The sequence below is a fragment of the Eucyclogobius newberryi genome, unplaced genomic scaffold (assembly GCF_026437365.1).
Source record: "Eucyclogobius newberryi isolate DKJ021-1_F unplaced genomic scaffold, fEucNew1.0.hap1 SCAF_2, whole genome shotgun sequence".
NCBI lineage: Eukaryota > Metazoa > Chordata > Actinopteri > Gobiiformes > Gobiidae > Eucyclogobius > Eucyclogobius newberryi.
In genome coordinates, this window is record NW_027315834.1 from 29,676,388 (window position 1) to 29,693,576 (window position 17,189).

Genomic DNA, 17,189 nt, shown 5'->3' on the forward strand with positions numbered 1-17,189 from the left:
CCTCACGTCTGCTTTTTCAAAACTCCGTAAACTACTACCACATTTACAAAAACTACAATTGAATCAAACGCCCTCTCGTGATCCTTTATTTGTATTTATTCATGTCTCTCGCCCGCAGCCCACAGTAACGCCGTCCCCCCCTCCTCCTCCCGTATCCCAGCCGGCTCAAGTGTCCAGCCCTCAGCCCACACCTCCTCAGCCCTCAGCCACCCCAGACCACAGCAGGAAACCAGGGCAAAACTTCAAGTGTCTGTGGCAATCCTGTAAAAGGTATGACAACAGCAAAATATACACAATAAAACTATAAACTGCTATTGTATGCATAACAGGAAATGTCTCGAAATGCTGAATTGTTCTGCTTTAGATTTGAAAGAGGTTATGTAATAAATTTTCCTAACCTCTTCTGTTTGTGTGTAGGTGGTTTGAGACGCCCAGCCAGGTCTTCTACCACGCAGCCACGCAACACGGAGGCAAAGAGGTGTACGCGGGCCATTGTCAGTGGGAGGGCTGCGACCCCTTGCCCCGGCAAAGACTCTCCTTCATCACACATCTACAGGTACAACCATGGCGTGACAGCATGTTTTGAGTGCGTTTTACGTGCACTGAATGGAGCTAAATTATCATCTCGATCTTTTCCAGGATAAGCACTGTTCTCGAGAGGCGCTGCTGGCCGCATTGAAGTTGGACGAGCAGAGGGCGCAAAGTCCTAATCAGACCTCCTCTCAGTGAGTATAATTTTATTGCGCTTGCTACAAATGCACAAAGAGGACAGGATAGCGAGGCAAAACCATGAATGTTGTATCCAGATTGTGAACATTGCTGACCATGCATTATGGAATGGATGGAATTCCCCTCAGATCCAATGTCTAAAAGGGAAGCAAATTGGCAAATGTTTGTTTCCATTAACTGTATTCTCTGCTCTATTATAGGACTCCACCAGCGGGGGGCAGCACTCCGGCACCAAGAGCACCAAAAGCTATTGTCAATCATCCAAGTGCAGCTCTAATGGCCCTGCGCCGCGGCTCTCGAAACCTCGTCTTTAGGGACTTCACTGTAAGTACATCCAAGCCAGCTTCAGACCATTTTTTTTCCTATGTCGCAAATACAGAATTTGATCAACAGCCTACCATATATCCAATAATTGGTTTCCTCCTGAGAAGTGGATTAACCTAGTTGTTGGATTAAAGTAGTTGTTTTTGTCTCTTTCTTTCTTGCTTTTGTCTCCATTGTGTGCTATGAGGAAAACATTTAGCTCGATTCTGACATACAGAATAAAGCTTTTATCTGACATGGAATGGTTTGTTTGTATTTCTTGCAGGATGAGAAGGAGGGACCAGTGACGAAACACATACGACTTACTGCTGCCTTAACGTTAAAGAACATAGCAAAGCACTCAGACTGTGGTCGCATGTAAGTATCCATTTAACCCTCATGAATTACACTCCAAACATCACTAAAGCAGTCACAGAAATACAGACATGAAAGGTGGGATTTTAGACCATGAGGTGGTTTTGCGTTGTGATTTTATTCATAATAAGCCATGCTTCTTGGATTTACCCAGGACTCATGTTTGAACATGGTACTGTGTCTGCTTTTAAAAACCTGATTGCTCGTGGTTTAGTTGATGTGGTTGGATACATACGTCTCCTCTCACGCTCAGTTAGCCTGTACTTTTGCGCTGCGCTGACGTCACTTCATTCACACTCTGGGTTAGGGCGACCTGACTAGGTCGGCACAGAGGGCTCTATTTACCAATTTATTTTTCTTCCATTGCCTTTTCTATAAATCTTTGTTAATCCAGTTATTCTTATTATAGTCATGTTTTCTGACAAAACAAAACATGCCCTGAATGTATGCAATAGGTTCATGTCATGTCAGTTGCCATGCATCAATTTCATGTGCCACGAACTTTGTAAAGGAAATTCAAAATGTAGCATAGAAATGTGCTGGGAGATGTTCAGATGGTTACTGTATAAACGTTTTGGTGAGTGATTTGCATCTCTGTGTCTTTCTCTCACTACATCATCTTCTTGATTGTTGACTGTAAATTGCGTTCAATGGTGTATGACTTTATGCCTAATCTACGACACAAAGTTAATGAAATAAACTCTAGATCCACACACTGCCCATCATGGAAGTAATGTCTTCAATGTTTTTAGTTTACTTTTTGTAATGAATGAACCACTGCACAACCTTCCTGTTTGTACTTAATGATTCTTGTGTTTGTGTTTTCCAGGTTGGTAAAAAAGCACGAGACTCACCTTTCGGTGCTTGCACTAAGTAACATGGAGGTCTCCACCACGCTCGCCAAATGCCTTTATGAACTGACACGCTCACTGCAGACACAGACCCAGGTGTAACCCAAAAAGGACAGGCTCGCCCCTCTCTCCCACCCGGGACATGCGGACGATTTGGGGTGAGGTAAACGGGACAAGCCTGGCACCCACCTCCACAAACTCCTCTTTTTGCCAACAATCTGTTTCCAAAACCAATTTTGACTCACTAAAACAAACTGCCACGGGGTCTTCCACCAGCCGCCCACAAGGGGGAGCTCTACTCGGACTGCTTCCCTGAGGGACCCTCCCCCACATCTACAAAACCCCAAGCACATTTTGGTTTAATTTTCTATTAAATTGGACATGTAGGAATTTTGACTGAAGCATACACTTTCAGAGGTGTGGCGATCATTTGACGACTGGTGACATGGACTACAATTTGTTCTTTTGTTGTTTTTCTTTAGAAATTTGGTAGCTTGGTTTTTCTTACTTGAGTCATATATTTTCACTTATTTATTATTGAAATAAATACCATTACAATTAATAAAAAAGATTCTTGTAAATATGATGTGAATATATATAAAGAAAAATCCTCTTTCACGCCCGATGGAGCAGCCACTGGAGAGCGCTGTGGAGTCATAGAAGCATTACTTTTGGTAGGATCGAATAGTTATTTTGTTTTGCGTTTTTTTTTTTTTTTTTTTTTTTAAAGATCCCTGGTCACTTGTATCTAATGTGATTCTATACTCAGCAGTGGATGAATGTACTTAATACATGTAAATACTTCTTGCAAAGGTACTGTTTGCTGTAAAACTTAGGGCGGGGATTAAAAAGCAGTTTTTTGTGGAACTGTGACTCTTTTGTATAATAATAATAATAACTTGTAGACTCATTTTGCTGGCTGAAAGAGTATAATATATCTTGTCATTTTGTAGAAGAAAAAAAATATCAAAAGTATCCTCCTTGCCCCCTTGACTTCCTACACTCTCCTTCCCACTATTTCAACACGCACACAATTTAACATATACCCACTGTATAAGTGTTTTGTCAGAGTACGAGCAAGAGCGCACGTACCAAGCGAGTTTTTTTGTATTTGTACAATTGGTTTAAATACATGGATTTTTATACAGGACTTCTCCCTTGTTCCTTTTGCTTTACGTGCAACAGGTATGATCTTTTCTTCACTACGTTTTTTTCTATCCTAATATAGTGTGGAGTTTTATTGTACTATTTTTTCATTCTTAAGTCATTGCCACATTCCTGTACCTGGAACTCTGTCCTTCTTATGGTGTGTTGTGTAATTAAATTGACTGCCTCCCGTTTGCTCCGACCCGGGCCACTCCCCCAGATCTGCAGTGCCCGTAGGATGTGTGACTATAGACTTAACAGTCTGTTAGAGATTGGCTTTATTTACTTTGGTGACTGTTTATAGTTTTTAAATAAAACACTGAACATTTTGCTCTGGTTCATGTGTTCAATTATTGTTGCACTGTTCTGGATGGATTTGCATACTTTCTTGGTTTATGTGTACAGGGACAAACGACTATATTTTACTGAACAGGAAAACTCTGGGAATGTTTCAGCCAAAATAAATGATGCTCTCGTTCTTGGAAGTATGTGCAAAGTTACAGTGGACCCATGTGAAACCCTTTAAACTATTTTACATTTGGAATGTTGGAGTAGGGTGTCAATTCATTGATTAATCCTTCATTCAAAAACGCGTACATATTATTCATACACAAGTGTTGTATTGTTTGTCAATCTTAACTTCTTTTTTTTAGCATAATGTATCGTATCTGTAGGAAATAAAGATCCATCTTCATCATTGTACTTGACGTGAGATGAACCACATTTCTTGAAGACCAGTGTTTCTGTGGTGGCGCTGGAGGTCCTCGACACTACAGTTCTAATATTTGCTTAATTTAGTAAATGCTTACATCTCCTTTGGGTCATGTTGGTTAGAACTTCTGAAGCAATGATCTAATCCAGTTAAAGACCAACTATTATAAAGTACTATTATAGTCTCACTTTAGATCCATGATACTTGGAAAACCAAATATTTTCTTAGTACTTTGTGTGAAAAGTCTGAGAAACAACTAAAGGTCAATCTAAGACTGATATGCCCAATTTATTTTATTTTATTTCCTATTGTTTAGCCTACTGAATTCAGCAAAAATATCAGGAATAAACAATCAAGATAAAGATACCCTAAAAAGTCCTATTAGATGTCTAGAAGAATCCTATCTATGCAGAAATCCTCCATAGTGTTGCATAAGCTGAAACTCATAGTATTTTACTTGGGCAAACCAAAAAACAAACTGGGAATAAACACTGGACACGGTAGAAGATTAACCTTGGACCAGTAAAAGCCACTGACAGCCTTTGACTGTAATACCGTGTGCTGCCAGTGCGCGGCGCCACTTCCATAGACTCAGTTTTTCTGAGACATGTGGCTCGGACTTTTTCAAAGCAACGCTCCATTTTTAGCCAAACATATTTACTTTTTAGAGCCGGCGGGATTTCATAAGGCGACCCTGAGTCTTAAGCGCTATTTTGTTAGTGCAACGAAGCCGTAGCGAAGCTTTGAGGTGAGTAAAAATTAGTTAACTGAAGCTAACTATTGCTAAATGCTAAAAGGCTAACACGCTTAAGCGACGCAGGCAGGTGTTAGCTCCATGCTAAATCGGCTGTTAGCACGCTAGCTGCCTTATGACCTTCAGTGCATAAACTGTGGCTAATATTAGACACAATTTAGCCTTGTTTACTGCCGAGCTAGCAACAGCTATTTAGCCAGATGGTAGCAAGCTTTTAGCACTAGCTCTGGTGGCTAACTAAAGCAGAAACACCCATGTTGACACCGTCGCGTTGGCACTATCTGCTGCTATTTTCTGATCCCAGTCTCCAGGCCGAATCTTACTTGAGCAAACCCTTTTCTCAGCAGCTGTATTTGCTCCGAGCTCGTTGTTTACACTCGGATCAGCAATGCATTTGAAGCAGTCCTGTTGAATGTTGTCACTTTGTCAAGAATCCATTGAAACGTTACAGAGTTACTTTGGCCGTTAACGTCAACGTCCGTTGAGCATCAGACGCGCTAGTTTGGTTTATGGTTTAAACAGTGTTTACAAATCAAAGTAAAGTAATTCATCTTCCACTAATCTTAACTTGCCTTTTAACCATGTGAAACTGAACCACCAGTGAAAGCTGGTAAAGTCTGTTTCAGACATGAAGGCCATTAATCCTGGTTTGTTTGTTTGTGTTCAACGGTAAATCACGTATGTTTACAGTTACTATAGCTGTGATTTTTATGGAGAAAATACTTCCGTTTTCATTTTTATGAACTGATTCCCTGACGGAACTATTCTCTATGTTTTGGTTTTGATTTGGGTAAGGTGATATTGACGAAAATGTAATATCAATGTTGTTCTTCTTCTTCGGTGTTTTATGGCGGCTGGTGTCCAAGTGTTACATTACCGCTAGACTTTATTCTGTAGACCTGTATTCTTTAGACTTCATTTAAAACCGCCTATACTTCAGACTTTATTCTTTAGACCTCAAACCGCCTATATTTCAGACTTTATTCTTCAGACTTTATTCTTTAGACCTTTACCCCCCCTCACCCCCACCCTTTTGCCTTTTATAGATTTATTTTAATTATTCACGTTCTAATTCTGCATAACCAAAACAGCAATTGTGATATAATACATTTTTCAATATATGTTCCCGCTTACACTACTGTCAATGTTTTCCTCTGTGCCACCTACAATATTTGAATGTTCTTTAATGGAAATAATAGATTTTTCTGTTATGTATTAAATCAAAGTTATTAGTCCAGTTGATGACGATGTTGACTTGTACTGTGTTAAGATTTGTTGTGGTTGTTTGGCATGAGACAAATATTCCATTGTAAACCAGTTACCATCTAAGTATGAATTACTTTTATGAGGTTCATTGTTATCCTGTAAATTTGATAAATCTACTAGAGCAAGAAATGCATGGTGTTGCAATTTTCTGTGTAAATATTCATCCAAATCTTGTGGTTATTTCTTTAATTTGGTCAGATAAATTTACCGTTTTTTTATGGTAAATTTACCATAACTAATAAACAAGTATTTTTCTAACACACATCTTGTGTTTCTGTTGCGCAGTTGTTGGGAGAACAGGGCCAGACATGACAGGAGCTGGAACTGGTGAGACTCTTAATTTGTTTTCTTCTTTCTCTCCCACGATTAGTGGCAATGTAGATGTGTAATGATAAAGGATGTGTGTAATATAGTTTTGTAACAACTCGTTCATCACAAGAATCACCTACAACACATGACCATGAATCTGTGAAAAGTGCGTTGTACGCGAGGCAGTATTCTCACTATGTGGTTGATTCTGGGCAGGTGCTGGTGGTCAGGGCCCTCCGGACGGGACGGACCCTGAGGATGCAGAAAAGTGTCCCATCTGCCTCAGCATTCTGTCGGGGGCAGAGCTGGCGATGCCCGACAGCTGCTGCCACGTCTTTTGCCTCCGTTGCCTCCTCACGTGGGCTGAGGTGAGGCATTTAAATCATATATAAGCGTAGGCGATACAGCAACACTGAAATGAAAATGTGATCTGAGCGAGTGACTGGCAGGTAATTTGTGCCAAAATGTTCTTTTACATGAAAAACAAATCAGAACAAAGTACTGGTAAGTATAGATCAGTATGCGTAGCAGGGATTGGTGAAAACAGGAATTTTGGATGCAGGAGAATAAATATTATGCATGAATCACTGTAAATACAACTTTGAGTTGGTAAATGCGAAGGGAAAATAATCATAACATGGTTAAAAGCTCTTAAAGGATTAATAATATAAACCTTTATATATAGTGATTCTTACAGATGAGTTCTTATTACTTAGAACTTACTAGAACTCTCCTCTTTGTTTTTCCTTTAAACACTACCCGAATTTTCCGGACTTTTTTCATAGTTTTGGCCGGAGTGCGATTTATACTTAGATTTATACTTGTATACTTATACTCCGGAGCGATTATTTGTTATTTTCACACTTGCAACCGCATTTCATACTCCAGTGCAAGTTCAACTTATATATGTTTTTGTCTTCTCTTTTGCATTTTTGGGCTGGTTATACTCCGGAAAATACAGTACATTTCTATAAGAGTCCCACAGCAGTATAATATTGTTCAAAACCCTTGGACTAGAAACAGGCTCCTCCCTCATGAACACTTAAGCGAAAGGTTAACCTGATCTGTTCTGTCCGTACTCTGTGACAAAAATGACATATTTACAGAAAATTTTATAAATGTTCCTTGATTTTTACAATCCAATCTTGATTCCAGTTGCAGGCGTCTCCTTCGTGTCCCATTGACAGAAGACCCTTCACTAATGTTTACAGATGGGACGGACATCTCGGCTGTGTTCAGGTCAGCGGCGCCATTTCTACTTTTTAGATTTGAGTTGAACTAATATAATTATCTAATCTGTTTTATATCTTTATTGTCCTGATTTTCTTTCCCTGTGTGTAGAGAGCCAAACATTTATTTTCCTTTATTTTTTAAAGTTTAAAAGCTTTTCTAGAGGGCTTTTTTGCGGTTCTCACGGACAAACTTTGTTTTGCTCTTCATTTTGTCTGAGGAACAATAAACAAAAGAAAAATGAGTTTCTAACTAAATACACGTCCTCAGGTTCCTGTGAGGAGAAGGGTTGTTCAACCTGAAGTGGAGAGCTACTGCAGAAGAAACACTCAATATAAAATTGGTCTTAAGTATGTCATTTGTTGTTGTAATGTTTCCTCAAAACCTATACTATTGTGAAAATAATAATCTATTCACACGCATTGTGTTCGGTTGTTAATGAAATATACTTCATAATGTCATAATGCAATATTGTGTTGTTTTTATAGTTGTAAGAGAGCGTTGAGGCAGAAGAAGACCGAGAGGACTGTTGATAGGAAGTCGAAAGGGCTCGTCAGGAAATGTAACTTTTAGCAGAATTATCATTTTTATTTTGTTTAATTTATTACACGCTATAATATTGTATAATGTGCGTATTTCCAGGCAATGATGAGGATCCTTCATCTCTGACCAGAAAAAAGGTTTGTTTTACTTTGGTAACTGAAATATTGATGTAGATCTTGTGCTTTGACTTCACAGTTCTCTTTATTTATTTATTGCACTTTAGGTTCGAGGAGCGGAGTCTTGTAGTTGGTCGCCTCCTGCTTTTGTTTCCCTGACAACAACGCATGAAATGTAAGTTTTCCACATACCATATTTTCCGGACTGTAAGTCGCACCAGCCAGAAAATGCATGATAAAAAAGAAAAAAACATTCATAAGTCGCTCTCGAGTATAATTCGCATGTTTTAGGGAAATTTATTTGATTAGATTAGAGAACATGGTGAATAGGTATGCTACGTATGCTAACGTAACACCTTCAGCTACATGACGCACAGACAACAAACTGTGGTAAGTGTCTGGTATGTTAACGTAACATATTAACAGTTATTCAGATAACTATAGCATAAAGAACATGCTAACAAGTTTACCAAAGCATCAGTATTACCCCAAATCACTAAATCCAGTGAATTCTTCTTCCTCTGTGTCACTTCTAAACAACTCTGCAAACTCTGGAGGTAGAGGAAGAGCAGATTCTTCTTCTGTGTTGCTTAGAGCCTAGAGCGCCCTCTTGTGGTTGCCAGTGTGAAAATAACAAACAATGAAAAAAGGTGCGACTTATAGTCTGGAAAATACGGTATATATTCAGGATTTACTTGTTTTGCACACCTTAGTCTAGGGCCTACATCTTTTTTTTCTCCAAGCCAATAGTCTGCTGGTTAAAAAGTAGAAACGTGAATCAACAGTCTGTACAAGCATTTTCTGGATTATCACAATATGACAAGCTACGGATGTTGATACGTCATAAGGCGCTGGTACAGCTGGCAGCCCGGTGTAAACGCTCTCTCTTCTTTCTCACACTTATTGTGCTTTATCTCCTATATTTTGTAAATATAATTAGTATATTTTTTCTACTTTACTGTACGATAGGGACACGCGCTGGAATAGTTTTTTAATTCAACTGTTTTTGACTTTTTTCGGCTGGATTTGAGCGTTTTTCGTTGCGTTCGTTGTGTTGTTGTGACGTGAGCTAGCTCCGAGCGAGCCCACCAGCCCCCCCCGCGCCCTCCGGCCGCGCTAAAGTACGGCGTGTCGTCGGTACACGTTTATATACACGTTTATATGAAAGAGGAACTTCACGAACGATCGGGACACGCACTGGAATCGCTTTAAATTAACTTGTTTTGACTTTATTTGGCTGGATTGAGTGTTTTCGTCGTGTCGTTGCGATGTGTTTTGGCTCTGAGTCCCCCGGCCCCGCCCCCCGGCTCCGGCCCCGCCCTCCGGCCCCGCCCCCCGCCCCCGGCCCCGCCCTCCGGCCCCGCCCCCCGGCTCCGGCCCCGCCCCCCGGCCGGCGCCGTACCGCGTTTCCACAAAGGAGGAACTCATGAAACTGCGGAGAACTGTCGTCTTACCCGGAGATCGTCACGTTATCCCGTCGCAATACTGACCTAACCTAATACTGATGTGCAATTCTGTCGTATGTGCAATTGCTGTTGGAATTCATGTGCAACTCATGTGCAATTACTGTGAAATTCATGTGCAATCTATGTGCTGTCGTGACACATATTCATGTGCAATTACTGTCGGGATCACATGCAATGGTATTTATTTATTTGTCTATGGGAGTTTTTATTTATCTATAGGAGATCTTCTAGTGAAAGTGTTTTTCAGACTTCCTATAAGTGATCTGTTCTTCTGTATCTACCTCTGGATCTACCTGCGTTGCACCAATGAAATTTCCCCATGTGGGACAATAAAGGAATATCTTATCTTATCTTATCTTATGTTAATGTAAACGAAAATTATATTTCCAGGACATAACATATTTTTTTTTAAATCAAAATGCAATACCTACCTACAGCTGTTAAGTGACATGTCCTTGAATCATTACAAAATGTTGCTTCTGAGCACAATTAGTATTGCTCAATCCAAGCTCAGCATGTGAGGGCCTGGTTAGTACTTGGATGGGAGATTGCTGGAACACCAGGTTCCACAGAAGGACGCAAGAGGAGACAAAACACTTCACCCACATTGCCCAGTATGATTCGAGATTCGAGTGATTGCATGAATTATTAGTGGTGGTGCAGTTTGGCAGCCTACAATAGTAGTTTACCACCAGTGTGGGATGAAAGTACAACAACATTTGAACAATGTTGAACAACAGTGATTTGAGAGGCTTCAACATCATAATTCATTTTTAAAATTGTTATTATTATATACCTTGTGTTTGTATTTTGATTGAAGTTGTTTTTTCCCCACACAGTGCACAGTCTGTGGATGATGAGGAGGTGATGCTTGGTCACAGAGTCCAGCGCTGTAAACCTCAGAACTGTGTGTGGTTCTCTCCAGCTGCTCCTGTCTCCACCGGCACTATGAGGTACAGGTTCAGGAGAAAATTTGCTGATGAACTATTAACTATAACCTATAAGTCATTACATGTGTCTTGAACAGGGATAGTTTCCATCCCTCCATCAGAAACACTGGAGTGTTCCCGTTTGCTCTCGATTCATCTCCTTTTCCTTTGTCGCCAGTGTCTGGTTCAAGTCATTTTGGTAAGACTAAATTACTACAGTGAATGATGCGTGCAACGTCTGTCAACCTGGACAGAAGGTTGCCAATTCAGTAATATTCAGTTTAATGCGGCCCAAATGTCTCTTTTAAGTTGAAGTAAACCATTTTGAAGCACTGCTCTTACACTTTCTGTTCTTCAGTGTTTGAGGGAGTAGTGTGCGCGATCACGTGTCCCAAAGGAGGAGAGAAGAAAGGCGGCCGCGCGTCTAAAGCTGCTCCCAAACAAACTGCGCCCAAACGCTCAAACCGTGGGGCTAAAACTCAGGAGGCGGCCCCCCTCTCTGACCCGCCATCTCCTCAGACCTCAGGCCCCTCTGACTCAGACACTCCCCACAGCGCCCCCTCCAGACCTGGCAGGGCGACCCAGGCTGCGGGCAAGAGGAAAGGCAAACGGGTGAGGAGAGCTACATTAAGTGTGAATGCTGGATTTATTTTGTTTCCAATTGATTTAAAGGATTCATTTCTATTGTGCGACTGAGAAACTTGAATACGATATATTAGATTTTAATCAAATGATGGTATGCATATTCTGGAATACACTGGAAACCGCTCAACTTCACAAATTAAGTATGAGAATAATTTTGTCTTGTAATTCTCTATCCATTGTGGCGCGTTCTTGTTTGACAAATGTTACTGCAGTATTGAACGTTTTTCCAGCTTTTGTTTAGTACATGGTTCAGTCTGTATAATTTGAGGTTCACTTTAATTTTGAGTCTTCATCACAGGTAACCAACAGAAAAGCCGGCGGCAAAAGGAAAGCTCCAGCGAGGAAAAAGCGTGCTGCAGAAGTGATCAACAGCAGCGAAGAGGAAGAGGACGTGACTAAAAACGACAACACTGAAGACGAGCAAGACGGCGCTAAACCAGAAACGCCGAACTCCAAACAAGACCAAGAGAAAAATGGAGACGATTCAGAGCCAGGGCCAGAGCCAGTAGTCGCAGAGGAGAGCCTCAGCAACGATCAAAACGACACTAGTCCTCAAAACGACCAGGACAAACCACTAATAAATGACGTAAGCCAGGACAGCAGCAGTACTCAGGACAAACATGAAAGTGATGCGGAAGAAAAAGGCGAAATCCCATCATCTCCTTTGAATTCAGCTCCAAATAGTCCAACTTCAACCAACGAGGATAACCATAGTATCAAAGAGGAGCAGGCGGAGGCGGAGGAGGCGGAGGCTAGCCCAAGCCCAAAACAGGAACAAGAACAAGACTTTATGTCGGACGATGAAAATCAACCATCTCCAAAGCAAGAAGAAATGGACATTAGTGATGAGGAAGATAAAGCGTCTACAGGAGCGGAGAGCGTTGATGAAATTGAACTTTCCCCACAAGCAGAAGCTACAAAAGACCAAGAAAAAACCAAGGAGAATGAGAGTAATGATTCACTACAAGGTGATGGTCAATCCCCAAGACAATCAGAAGCAGTGTCTGGAAATTTAGAGACCATTTTACACGACGAGGAGGAGAAAGAGTTGGGGAAAGATGCTGATAAGGACACGAAAAATTTGACTGAAGATATGAATGAGATCCCGATGGATTTTGGTTCTCCGTTGAGCGAACACGGAAGCGGGACGCCTCTGGAAAAAGAGAGTTTGTGTCCAGAGACTTCAGAGTCCAGCGAGGACAAGGAGAAGCCGAAGGAGGAAGTTTCTAAATGCGAAGAGAAGCAAAACGAGGAGAAACGCGATAAAGAGAAAAGTCCAGAGAAGAGCAGACCCCGGCGCTCCCGATTTCACTCGCCCACTACATCATGGTCGCCCAAAAGAGAGTCCAAAGAGTCGAGACGGGACAAGCGGTCGAGATCGAGGGAGCGTAATGGCAGTCCAAGTCGTTCAGCACGGCGGAGCAGGGAGAAGGAGAGAGAGGGGGACCATCACAGGAGAGAGGACAGGAGCAGAGAGAGAAGTGGGGAAAGGAGCAGAGACAAGAGCCGGGACCGGAGCCGGGACCGGAGCCGGGACCGGAGCCGAGACCGGAGCCGAGACCGGAGCCGAGACCGGAGCCGGGACAGGAGCCGGGACAGGAGCCGGGACAAGAGCCGGGACAGGAGCCGGGACAAGAGCCGGGACAGGAGCCGGGACAGGAGCCGGGATAAGAGGAGGAGAAGATCAAGGAGCCGGAGCAGGTCCAGGTCTAGAAATAGGTCTTCGTATAGAAGAGGTGATCGTAGTCCAGCTGGAGACAGAGAGGAAAGGAGGGAGGAGAGGAGAGCGGAGTCTCCTCAAAACAATGATCGGCGAGGGGGTTGGAGGTCTGGAGGAGAGGGGCGAAAGTTCGGCGGTGGAAGATTTGAAAACGGGTTTCAAAACAAAGAATCACCTGAAAGGACTGTGGTGGACTCCAATCCGGATTGGGTGGAGAAGCAGAGGAGCCTCATGAACAGTAGTGGACCCTCGAGATGGGAGGAGCAGTCGAGAGGCAGAGGTCGAGGGGGCAGAGGAGGGTTTGACCGGGGCAGAGGAAGAGCTTCTGGAAATAAGAGTTTTTATAATCAAGAGAGAAACAACTTCTCAGGGACAGGAAGTGGAAACGCACAAGGAAGTGATGCGTACAGTCGGTTCAACGAGAACAGAGGCGGGAGGAGGAAAGAAATGGATTCTGGGGATGCCATGGACCGATCCGGGTGGTCGTCCGCATCAAGCTGGGCTGTACGGCGAACTCTGCCCGCCGACGTCCAGGATTATTATTCCAAGAGAGAGCGAGGGGGGCCGAGTGGGTGGAGCCGACAGGAGGAGGAGACCACGCCCGCTGCAGGTGAGCCACAGTACAATAAAAAAAACTATCTGTTGGAGAGTTTCTTTTTAATCAAGTTGCAGATTTTCACTCCACATTTAAGTTTAAAGTACTGTAAAATTCCGACTATAAGCCGTTACTTTTTTCACACGCTTTGAACCCTGCGGCTAATTTATATATTTTTACAGGCTACTGGCCTCTAGGGGCACTCTAGAAAGAGGTGACCCACTCACAGTAGAAATAATGTATTTCAAGGTATAGTTAAGCAATAAAAACATATGTAATTGAATAAATGCAAGATGGTTAAATTTAATGCCATACTGTCAAAGCAAAGCAATAACGTCTCCATGGAGACAAGCATGTGGCATACCAGTAAAGTTACAATGGGCAAGATCTTTGAAGACTCATAGACATAGAAAATGATTAATAACATATTTATAACATTTTGATAAATGATTGACGAAATGCGTATATTGTCAAATCCTCATTTTGGTGTGTATATTACCTGACTTTGATCTCTTTCCTTTCTTCAGATGCTCCTAAAGCCGAGCCTCCGGCTCAGGCAGTCCTGGGTAATGCCCCTGTCCCGGTGCTGGTGTCGGGCCACCCTCAGCTGCTCCATCACTACCCCGCTCTCCCTGGTGCTCGTGGCCCTGTCTCCATGGGCCTGCAGCCTGCCGCCCCGTACGCCCTGCCCCCCTCGCAGGTCCCAGTGCACCTGCACACGGCCGTGCCTCTTCTGCAGGTGCCTGCGGTGGGAGCACAGGGGCTGCCTCCTCCCCCTCCTCCTCCCCCACCCATGCAGCAGGGCGGTCAGATGGCAGCTCAGGCCGATGGACACAGCACACAGGTCAGATAGTACTCATTATTATATTACTATGACTGTAGAGGGATGAGGAAATATGCCTTTGGGTTTGATATGCGTAAAGTATACTTAATTATTTTAGGATTTTTTAAAATTATTATTTTCTAGTACATAAACAGGTTACCCCTTTAATTGGCTGTGAATTTGGATTACTGAATACAGTGTAGTTCTTGGTCGCTTCTGTTTCTGACTCTTGTTTTGTTCCAGATGGTCAGTAACATGGGGGGTTTTGCGAAGCCCCTGTTCCCGACTTCGACCAAAGTGGCTTCTGTCCCGACACAGGCCCTGCCCTCCTCCACCACTCAGCACAACCGCACTCAGGCTGACAGCTCCAAGAAGGAGAAGGTGAGAAGAAAACTAGTTCAACCACAACAAGTAAGATTTCAAGCACAGATAAGTGACATTGATATAAAACGCTCACTTATTACACTTACGTGGCAAATGGAGTCAAACCAACAAAACTCTTGAGTAGCTGTTGTTTCCTTGCTATGTTGTGATGATTCAATTGACGCAAACACTCCCTGTTGATAATATTCATACTACCGTACTGTACTTTTCACATTTCTACGTCTTTCCAGAAACAGCATATTCAAGAACAAGCGATAAACGAGGTGAAAAACGCCATGAAACCTTACTACCAAAAGAAAGAGGTCACTAAAGAGGAGTACAAGGAGATCGTCCGCAAAGCTGTAGAAAAGGTATTTACTTTCATTACACATTACGCCATACAAGAATTGCAACTGGATGTGTTAAAGTCCTTTCCTTGACGTCAAAGCAAACTCTACCAGGCGCCTCCCCCGTCTCGTGTCTTGACATTATAATCACGGACCACGTCAACGCTCTGTCCGCTCATGTTGTCGAAAATGCCCAGAGCTTCTCAAAGTGCGGGGCACCCCTGTTTTAGCTCACATGCTTTTGCTCAGGTTAAGGACGTGCCACGGCTTTGGCCATTGCCCTCTCTGAGTCTACTCTGCTAACATTTGTCTATACCGTATTTTCCGGAGTATAAGTCGCACCAGCCAAAAAATCCATAATAGAGAAGAAAAAATGTTGGGCTAATTTAGTGCAAACAATGGTCATTTGCATCTTCGTGACCTAAAATTGCGGTGGAAGTTTGCCACTGCATATGTTCAGTGTTGATCCCTGTCTGTTCCTCTCAGGTGTGCCACAGTAAAAGCGGCGAGGTGAACTCCAGTAAAGTTGCGAACCTGGTGAAGGCGTACGTGGACAAATACAAACACGCTCGCAAGAAATGAAGAGCGGACTCCTCCCCCTCTCAGCTTCTCAAGTGCAATTTCTTCAAGCTGGAAACCGGACTCCAGATCTACAAATAACTAACGGAGCGCCACCTTTTTTCTTTTTACCTTTTATCAAATGAAGATTTTTCTATAGATTTGTCATATTTTGTTAGAATCAAAAACCCAAAATTGTAATGCAAAGAGCCCTTTATTTTGCATAGGTGTTTGGGGGACTGCTGTAAGGACTAGACAATTTGAAACGAACTTGGATAACGATACATTGAAATGATCCTGAAAGAAAATATCTATGTTCTTTTTTAAAATTCTACTGTTTAAATGAAAAGCCTAGTTTGAAAGAAAGTGTGATGCCTTTAAGAATTTGTGGCCCAGAAGTATATTCTGGGTCGTAATTTGGTAAAAGTTTTATGTATTTTTGCAGGGCCCTGATTTGTTGACGCTCAAAAGTGACTCAACCAATCGGAAGCGTGCGTGTATTGAGGCGCAGGTGTGGGTTGTGTTCATGTGACCACGCCCACTTCCTGTTTGTGTCTGAACGTGTCGCAAAAGTGTGAATTTGGAAAAGTATCCAGTGAGTAGTGGAATAAAAGTAGCTGCTTTCTGCGCATGATGTGTCTCTCTTATCGGCGCCTCCCACCACAAATCAGCACCACCAATCGAAGGTGGGGGGCTCCTGCTTTCCCCGGCCCGCCTCTGACTCCTCCCAGATCAGACGAGAGAGTTATGTGTACATTTATGTGATAACCAGAGGACCAAAGAGTAGCCATGCACTGTTGTTATCGCCACACAAACATTCAGATCACTTGTCTTACTTTGAAATGATGTTACTGGAAATAGAATAAATAGCCTGTTTGCCATGCTTGGAAAGCTCAGAGAAGATGAAGTAAAGGGTTATGTTTTGGAAAATATATAATTTGTATATATTAATAAATACTGCTACTGTTGTTATCACAGTAAAAAGACCGTTGTTGAGTTTTTTGAAAAACCTAAAACAAAGCAAAAGCAGGAAATTACACCTATTTAGTACAAACTCCCTTTACATTCACGTGAGCAATCGACACTAAATACTTCTATATTAAATTTAGAAGTCATTATTTTCGTATTCTCCATCCAAAGTATTAAAATGAAATATTTTTTGCAATCTACGTGTAAATACACACTGCCTGCCCAAAGAAGTCGACAAAGAGGCACACGCTCTAATATTGGCGTTGATTCCAGCTCACATTCTGTGACAGTTTTGATAAACATCTGCTATATTAAAATATTTATTTCCGTCCAGTGTTGCATTATTTTTCATCAAGATCTTGTATTGATGTGAGAGAGTGACCACAGCACAAAGACTTGTTCAGATCTGTAGTGCATTAGTTTCTGCTCCTCACATTTTC

At 42.3% G+C, this 17,189-nt stretch overlaps 2 protein-coding genes across 6 annotated transcripts in view; both read left to right on the top strand.

The window, feature by feature from the left end:
* arid2 (AT-rich interactive domain 2) overlaps positions 1 to 3,733 on the top strand; it is a 30,952-nt gene extending 27,219 nt beyond the window's left edge. Inside the window, exons 16-21 of one of the 2 annotated variants that reach the window (XM_072454950.1) lie at positions 126 to 270; positions 418 to 556; positions 640 to 725; positions 930 to 1,053; positions 1,319 to 1,410; positions 2,237 to 3,733. In XM_072454950.1, coding sequence (XP_072311051.1) covers positions 126 to 270; positions 418 to 556; positions 640 to 725; positions 930 to 1,053; positions 1,319 to 1,410; positions 2,237 to 2,360 — 710 coding nt within the window. In that variant the 3' untranslated portion in view covers positions 2,361 to 3,733. Of the gene's footprint in view, positions 1 to 118; positions 271 to 417; positions 557 to 639; positions 726 to 929; positions 1,054 to 1,318; positions 1,411 to 2,236 lie in introns of both variants that reach the window. The other variant, XM_072454949.1, reaches the window with a different exon arrangement.
* Positions 3,734 to 4,677: 944 nt separating this feature from the next.
* Positions 4,678 to 16,407, top strand: scaf11 (SR-related CTD-associated factor 11). Of its 4 annotated transcripts, none has more exons than XM_072454951.1 (16): positions 4,678 to 4,864; positions 6,422 to 6,463; positions 6,662 to 6,813; positions 7,601 to 7,684; positions 7,946 to 8,025; positions 8,164 to 8,237; positions 8,318 to 8,355; positions 8,442 to 8,509; positions 10,640 to 10,753; positions 10,828 to 10,928; positions 11,088 to 11,341; positions 11,673 to 13,704; positions 14,217 to 14,533; positions 14,756 to 14,923; positions 15,127 to 15,246; positions 15,709 to 16,407. In XM_072454951.1, the coding sequence occupies exons 2-16, from the start codon at positions 6,445 to 6,447 to the stop codon at positions 15,802 to 15,804; spliced, it is 3,717 nt and encodes a 1,238-aa protein (XP_072311052.1). In that variant the 5' UTR covers positions 4,678 to 4,864; positions 6,422 to 6,444; the 3' UTR covers positions 15,805 to 16,407. The 4 variants fall into 4 exon arrangements, with proteins under 4 accessions (XP_072311052.1, XP_072311055.1, XP_072311054.1 ...); XM_072454954.1 differs by having other exon boundaries at positions 14,756 to 14,893; XM_072454953.1 differs by having other exon boundaries at positions 7,607 to 7,684.
* Positions 16,408 to 17,189: the final 782 nt, after the last annotated feature.